The sequence below is a fragment of the Octodon degus genome, unplaced genomic scaffold, assembly GCF_000260255.1.
Source record: "Octodon degus isolate 3935 unplaced genomic scaffold, OctDeg1.0 scaffold00112, whole genome shotgun sequence".
Lineage (NCBI taxonomy): Eukaryota > Metazoa > Chordata > Mammalia > Rodentia > Octodontidae > Octodon > Octodon degus.
In genome coordinates, this window is record NW_004524688.1 from 4,964,717 (window position 1) to 4,972,715 (window position 7,999).

Below are 7,999 nucleotides of genomic sequence, written 5' to 3' on the forward strand. Positions count from 1 at the left end.
TATCACAAAAAAAAAAAAAAAACCCACATTGCTTTTGTGGCAGAAGTTAGACAGAATTAACTATATAAAATGGGAATTTGTAATTCTGAAAGAAGCAAAGCTCATGGTAACAAAAATCTAATTATTTTTCACTAGCAATGGAAAAATGATTTGGAGAGACATAAGGACACTTTTGGATGTAAAGATGCTCCATGTTTTGGGGGTCTGGGGACTATGCGTTCACCAAAACTGAGCAAGGGAACAACTAAGGCTGCTTTATCATGATATTCAAATTTCACCTCAATAAATGTATTTCTTGGTTCAAAAAAGTGTTAGAATGGAGCTTAGTCAGTGATATCTGCACACTTTTTTCATTAATGGCAAAGAAAGTGACTCGCTGCTAAACTTCAACACACACACACACACACACACCATCGTATAGAAGCCCACACTTATATTAGGTTGAAAGGCCTTCTTTGCAAACTCTGAAAAGAAATAAAATTCTGGATTTATTTGTTCGATAATTTCAAATGATGTGCTAAAGTTGCAAGCTGTCTTCCTGCTCCCGTGATTTTCCCCTCCTGCCCCTCACCAAAATTGTTACTCATTTAACTTGCTTATCTGCTGCAAGTCTTTTGGGGATAAATCTTACAAATGAATCATAAGGGCTGGTGAGATAGCTCTGTGGACTGAGTACCTGCTTAGGCAAGCACAGGGACGAGGGTTCGATCCCCAGCATCACATGCCACCCTGGCCCCACTCCTGGGTGCTCTGAGCCGGCCACAGAGTACCGGGACGGTGGTGCACGCCTGTAACCCCAGTGTGGGAAGGCTGACAACAGGACAATCACTATGAGTCTAAGCTGCATAGTGAGGCCCTGTACCAAATACATCAAAAATAATAATAAAATGAAAGCCATTGTGACAAACCTACTGGAAGCATCACATTAAATGGGGAAAAACTGAAATTTTCCAGATAACATCAGGAACAAGATGAGCATGTCCTCTATCACCAGTCCTGTTCAACACTAGGCTCGAAACATTAGCAATAGCAATTAGGTAAGAAAAAGAAATAAGAAGGATGTGAATAGGGAAGGAAGAAGTGATCATTATTTGCAAATGTTGTGATCCACCATATAAAGTAGCCCCAAAAATCCACCCAAAGACTCTTAGGATTAAAAACCAAATTCAATAATATAGCAGGATATAAAAGCAACAATATTACTAATGTTCCTGTACATTAATAATGGATCCAATGAGAAAGAAATTAGGGAAAAATACTATTCACAATAGCACCAAGAAAAACTAAATCCTTAGAAATTAGTCCAAGGCAACAAAAATCTTCAACAGTGAAATTGCATGACTCTGAAAAAGGAAACTGAAGAGGACATTAGAAAATGGAAAGACATCCTCTATTCCAGGATACACAGAACAAATGGCCAGAAAATGGCCATACTTCAAAATTGATAGATGGGATTTAATACAACCTCAAATCAAAATTTCAACAGCCTTCCCAAGAACTGGAAAAAAAAAAAAAAAAACAAAACCTAAAATTGCCTGGAAAGATCCAGAACAGCCAAAGCAATCTTGACTAAAAAGCAAAATGGAAAACATCACAATCCCAGATTTGAGGTTATATTATAAAGTTACAGTGATTTAAGGAAAAACATCATGGTACGGGCACAAAATGACATGAAAATTGATGGAACAAAATACTAAAGGATGTGAAAGAAACTCCAGGGACCATCAAGATGGCTCACAGGTCTAAAGCGCTTGCTTAGGCAAGTTTAGGTAAGCATTCAGGGACTGCAGTTCAGTCCCTGGCACCATATGCCATACCTGGGGCTGAGCAAGCTACAAGAAAGGAAGGAAGGAAGGAAGGAAGGAAGGAAGGAAGGAAGGAAGGAAGGAAGGAAGGAAGGAAAAGAAAGTCAAAAGCATTAACTGGAGAAAAGTTCTCTTTAATCAATGGTGCTGGGAAAGCTGGCTATCCACATGCAGACAATTAAATCTAGGCCTGTATCCCTCACCACGTACTAAACTAGAATAAAAATGGATCAGGGCAGGCCAGATAGCTCAGCGGATTAAAGCGCCTGCTTAGTCCGAGTGCAGCAGCTGGGGTTCGATCCCCAGCGTGCTGTGCCAGACCTGCTCCCGGGGTGTGCTGAAACAGTGACTGAGATTGGGCATGGTGGCACACATCTGTAATCCCAGCGCTTGGGAGGCAGAAAACAGGAGAATCACTATGACTCTGATCTACATAGTGAGACCCTGTAGACCCTGTAGACCTTGTCCTAAATACATTTTAAAAACATGGATCAGAGATCCAAATGTTAAGATGGAAACAATTAATTTGCTGGAAGGTAACATAGAATTCTTGGAGGGATAATCATAGGCACAGACTTTCTGCGCAGAATTCCAGTTGCACAGGGAATAGTACTGAGAACCTACAAATGGGATCATATCAAATTAAAAGCTTCTGCACAGCAAAAGAAACAGCCAACAGAATGAAAAGACAACGTACAGAATGGGGAAAAATTCTGCCAGCTGCTTCTCAGAGGGCTAATATATAGAATATATAAAGCATTTAAAAAATTAGACTCTCCGAAATAAAAGACCCAATCAAAAAAGTGGACAAGTGAAATGAACAGACACTTCACAAAAGAAGGACAAACAGTCAATAAATACACGAAGCAATGTTCAACATCGCTGACCATGGAGAAAGGCAAATGAAAACAACACTGAGATTTCGTTTTAGCCCTAAAGGAATGTTGACCATCAAGAAATCAAATAACAATAAATGCTGGTGAGGCTTCAGAGAAAGAGAAAAACTTCTGCAACAATAGTGGAAATGTAAACTAATATAACCACTCTGGAAATCAGTGTGAAGATTCCTCAAAAAATAAAACTAGGGGCCAGGGAGATGGCTGAGTGGAATAAGCGCTTCCCTGCAAGCGCAAGGGCCTGAGTTCAATCCCTGGTTCTGCAAAAAAAATAAAAATAGGCTGTGCGGGGCGCGCCGGGCAGCCGGGTCCGGGGTAGGGTGGACGCAGGCAGGATGGAGGCGACTTTAGAGCAGCATTTGGAGGACACAATGAAGAATCCCTCCATTGTCAGAGTCCTGTGCACAGACTCACAAGGACTTAATCTGGGCTGCCGAGGGACGCTATCAGATGAGCACGCTGGGGTGATATCCGTCCTGGCTCAGCAGGCAGCTAAACTGACCTCTGACCCCACTGATATTCCTGTGGTGTGTCTAGAATCAGATAATGGGAACATCATGATCCAGAGGAATGACAGCGTCACAGTCGCAGTGCACAAGATGGCCTCCTAGCGCCTCCTGTCCGTTCTTCAGCACCCCTTCACTGAGACTCGGTCCTGCCTGTTAACTGTCTTGTAGAACTATTAGAGTTCACTGGTTAGGCCCTACATCTGATGTAACTGGGCATTTTTCTATTTATTTTAGATTAAGTTGCTTTGTAACCAGTCTATCAGGATATTAGAAAAGGATCGTGTTTTGAGGCAGCAGGTCCAGGTTACTTTGTGTATAGAGTTTTACATTCAATAAATCTGTGTAGGGGCTGGAGAGATGGCTCAGTGGTCTAAAGCACCTACTTAGAACAAGCTTGGCAAGGCACAGGGACCGCGGTTCAATCCCCCAGCACCACATGCCAGCCAGCCCCGCCCCCTGGTGGGCTGAGCTGGCCACACACACACACACACACACACACACACACACCACTCTCTCTCTCTCTCTCAAAAATAAATAAAAAATAAAATAAAATAAAATAAATCTGTGTAGCTGAAAGCTTAAAAAAATAAATAAATAAAAATAAAAAAAATAAAACTAGAAGTTCCTTTCCACCTAGCTATTCCCCTTTTAGGTTTCTTCCCACAAGAGCTAAAGATACTATATTACAATGACATATGCGTATCTGTGTTTAGTAATAGCACAATTCACAAGAACTAAATCTTGGAAGTGGACCATGTGTCATCAACAGATGAATGGGTAAAGAAAATGTGGTATTTACACACAATGGAGTACTTCTCTTCCATAAAAAAAGATAAACTTGAGTCATTTGTAGAAAAATGGATGCACCTGGAGACCAAAATGTTAAGTGAAATAAATGAGGTACACAGGCTTCAGTATCACATGGTTTCTCTTATATGAGAAATCCAGAGAAAAAATAAAGACTAAAATAAAAGAGATAGGGGCCGGGGAAATGGCTCAGTAGGATAAGCGCTTGATTGGCAAACACAAGGATCTGAGTTCAATCCCCGGTACTGCCAAAAAAATAAAATAAAATAAAAGAGATAATAGGACGTAAGGAGACAGTTCATTCTCAAACAGGAAGGGGATCAAGGGATGGAGGGAGGAGGGACAGAGAAGAGATAAGGGATGAAACAGAAAGAGAATTGGGATGTGTAAGATACATGTACCAACTCCACACATGAAGTATAAGCAAGAAAAGAGAAAGAAAGAGAAGGAAAAGAGGGGAGGGGAGGGCAAAAAGAGAAATGCAAAGAGGAAGGGGAAAAGAAGAAGGGAGAAGGGGAAAGGGGAAGGGGAGGGAAAGAAAGGAAAGGAAAGGAGAGGAGGAGAAGAAAAGGGGGAAGGGAAGAAGGGGGAAGGGAAAGTAAGGGGAGGGAGGGGGAAGGGAAGGAAAAGGAGGGAAAGGAAGGGGAGGGAGGGGAAGGAAAAGGGAAAGGGGGAAGGGGGAGGGGGAAGGGAAGGAAGAGGAAGGGGAAGAGGAAGAGAAATGAATGAGGAGGGGAAGGGGAAGAAAGCTGAAGGGGAGGGAAAAGGGGAAAGAAAAGGAGGGGGGCAGGGGAGGAAAGAGGAAGGGAAGGGAAGGAGAAAGAGGGAGAGGGAAGAGAAGAGAAGGAAAGGGAGGGGAGGGGAGAGGAAGGGAGGGGAGAGGAGAGGAGAGGTGGATAGGAGAGGATGGAAGGGAGAGGAAGGAAAGGGAGAGGAATAAAAAAAAAATTAAAATATGCTATGTACATTCACCAACTCCCCACAAGGCACATAAACAATATTACAGTGCACATATATCAATAAACTAAAATAGATTTTAAGGTATCTATTCAACAAAAACAATTGGAGTTGATATCAGCTTAAAGCATCATAACATTGGGGGCCCACCCCGTAGCTCAGTTCTTTAAGTGGCTGCTTCAGCAAAGCAGTCAGGCTCAGGTTGCTGCAGTTCGATCCCCACAACTCAAGCCAGCCACACCTGCCCTGAAGGCATTCGGGGCAAAAAAAAAAGCATCATAACATTATGGTAACTTAAACCAATGAAGGCCATTCATACCTCCCAAACTTTTCTGTGGATTTTACCGGCCCCCTTATATGTCCACCTACTGGAGCTGCTAACATTTAAAAATTAAAGGGCAAGTAGCTGTATATGTTGCTTACGCAAACACTAGTTAGTGAAACCGGTGAGCAGGTTGGCAGGGTCCCTAGAGCCCTCTCTGGGCCATAGCGAGTTGGCCGTTAGAGGCGCAGCCATGGGGCGCGTTCTACCATTTCCATAAATGAAACATTTCCTTACTCTCTGGAGGGGCACCTCATCTGCCACCCAGACACTTTGCTCCCCAGATTCCTTACCTAGATTATAATCATATTCTCTCCCTTGTCCAAACATCATGAAAAAATTCAGTTCTGAGAAAGAGTATTTTTGGAGTATTGCCTTGGGACACAGAGTCTATCCATTCCACTAGCTGTGCTAAATATTACCCCGGGCTCAGGCCTGCATACTTGGCTAGCCCTGTTTTGGCCCTTCCTAGAACTGTAACTTCTAAATTTTCTTTGGAGATATTTATCAGCTAGCATTCCAGGGCTCTACAAAAAAAGAGATTAAACTTGTGTTCATAGGGGTTAGCTAACATCCTTTCTATCATACCTGTAAGGTTTCCGTGGAGATTTCCAAACCTGGAGCAGCCGAGTTTCTTCTGAGCAGCAGCCAATTTTATTGCATAGGCAGAATACTGTAAATTGGATAACGAGGTATTCACTTTTCCTTTTCTTGCTAGGAGGCCTAAAGATATATATTTGACCTACCCTTTGCAAATGTACCCTATGGCTACATTTTTTTTTATTTGTTTGTTTATTTACTTATTTATTGTGTGTGTGTGTGTGGCCAGCTCAGCCCACCAGGGGGCTGGCTGGCATGTGGTGCTGGGGATTGAACTGCGGTCCCTGTGCTTTGCTTAGCTTAGCTTGTTCTAAGTAGGTGCTTTAGACCACTGAGCCATCTCACCAGCGCCCCATGGCTACATTTTTTAAAAATGCTTGGTTTTTTGTTTTTTGTTTTCTTTTTTCTTTTTTTGCAGAACCAGGGATTGAACTCAGGCCCTTGTGCTTGCTAGGGAAGCGCTTATTCCACTGAGCCACCTCCCTGGCCTCTAAAAATGCTTGGAATTGCTAATTCACTCAGTGGTTAATTCTGGGCACAATTAAATTTGTAATCATAGTCTTTTTTTCTACAATAACTGGATTTTCACAATTTGTCACCTGTAATATTCTTAAGCATAGTGAAAAATAAGTCACTTCCTATAGTAACTTGCACACTGAGAATGCTACAAGAATCTAACTTACGAGGCCGGGGAGATGGCTCAGTGGAATAAGCGCTTCCCTGGCAAGCACAACAAAGCAGTCAGGCTCAGGCTGCTGTGGTTCCATCCCCACAACTCAAGCCAGCCAAACCTGCCCTGAAGGCATTGGGAGAAAAAAAAATGCCACACAAAACAAAAATTCCTAAAATTTATATGAAAGAACAAAAGAGCCCCAGCACCCTAAGCAATGTTGGAGACATCACAATACCTGGTTTCAAATTATACTACACAGTTGTAGCAAGAAAAACAACACTGTATGGACACCAAGACAGAAACGCATAAAGCATGCAATAGAACAAAAAAATGGAAACAAACCCATGCAATCCAGTCACCTGATTTTTGACAGAGGGACCACAAGGATACATTAAAGAGAGGATAACGCTCTAACAAATGGTGCTAGAAAAATTGGATCTACACATAGGGAAGACTGAAACTACATCCCTGTCCCTCACCCTATTCAGTACTAAAAAATGAAATCAAAGTGGATCAAAGAGGTACGGGTAAGACAAGAAACTGCTAGAAGAAAATAGACAGGAAACACTTGAAGTCATAGACACAGGCAAAGACTCCCTGAATAGAACCTCAATAGCATAGGAAATAATATCAAGAATCAACAAGAGGGACTACTTCTTTTTTTTTTTTTTGGTGGAACCAGGGATCGAACTCAGGCCCTTGCGCTTGCCAGAGAAGTGCTTATTCTACTGAGCCATCTCCTCGGCCCCAAGTTAAAGAGCTTCTGCACAGCAAGAGAAACAACCAAACAAGTTAAGAGACAACCTATAAAATGGAGAAATAGCCTTGCTAGCAACACCCCTGGTGGGAGATTAATATCTCGAATATATAAAGAACTAAAAAAGCTCTAAAAAATCTAATAAGCTATTCAATAAATGAATTGAGTGGATATTTCTCAAAAGAAGTAAAAGTGGTCAATCAAAATTTATGAAAATGGGGAGATGGCTCAGTAGAATAAGCGCTTGCCTGGCAAGCCGAGTTCAATCCCCGGTCCCACCAAAAAAAAAAAAAAAAAAAATGGACAATATATTGGGGCTGGTGAGATGGCTCAGTGGTCTAAAGCACCTACTTAGAACAAGCTAAGCTAAGCAAAGCACAGGGACCGTGGTTCAATCCCCCAGCACCACATGCCAGCCAGCACCACCCCCTTGTAGGCTGAGCTGGCCACACACACACACACACACACACACACACACACACAATAAATAAATAAACAAATAATTTTAAAAAAAAATTATGAAAACATATTCAACATTTTTTAGCCATTAGGCAAATGCAAATCAGAACAACACTGAGATTCCATTTCGCCCCAGCGAGAATGGCTATCTTTAAGAATACAAAAACTTTTATCCAGGACCTTATCTGGACTCTTTTGGTTTAGTGTATGGACA

At 42.0% G+C, this 7,999-nt stretch overlaps 1 protein-coding gene across 1 annotated transcript; it reads left to right on the plus strand.

Moving 5' to 3' along the window:
• The first annotated feature begins 2,988 nt into the window (after nucleotides 1-2,988).
• On the plus strand, nucleotides 2,989-3,556 carry LOC105743281 (ragulator complex protein LAMTOR5). Its single transcript, XM_012516552.2, has one exon. The coding sequence runs from the start codon at nucleotides 3,037-3,039 to the stop codon at nucleotides 3,310-3,312; it is 276 nt and encodes a 91-aa protein (XP_012372006.1). The 5' UTR covers nucleotides 2,989-3,036; the 3' UTR covers nucleotides 3,313-3,556.
• The last annotated feature ends 4,443 nt before the right edge of the window (nucleotides 3,557-7,999 follow it).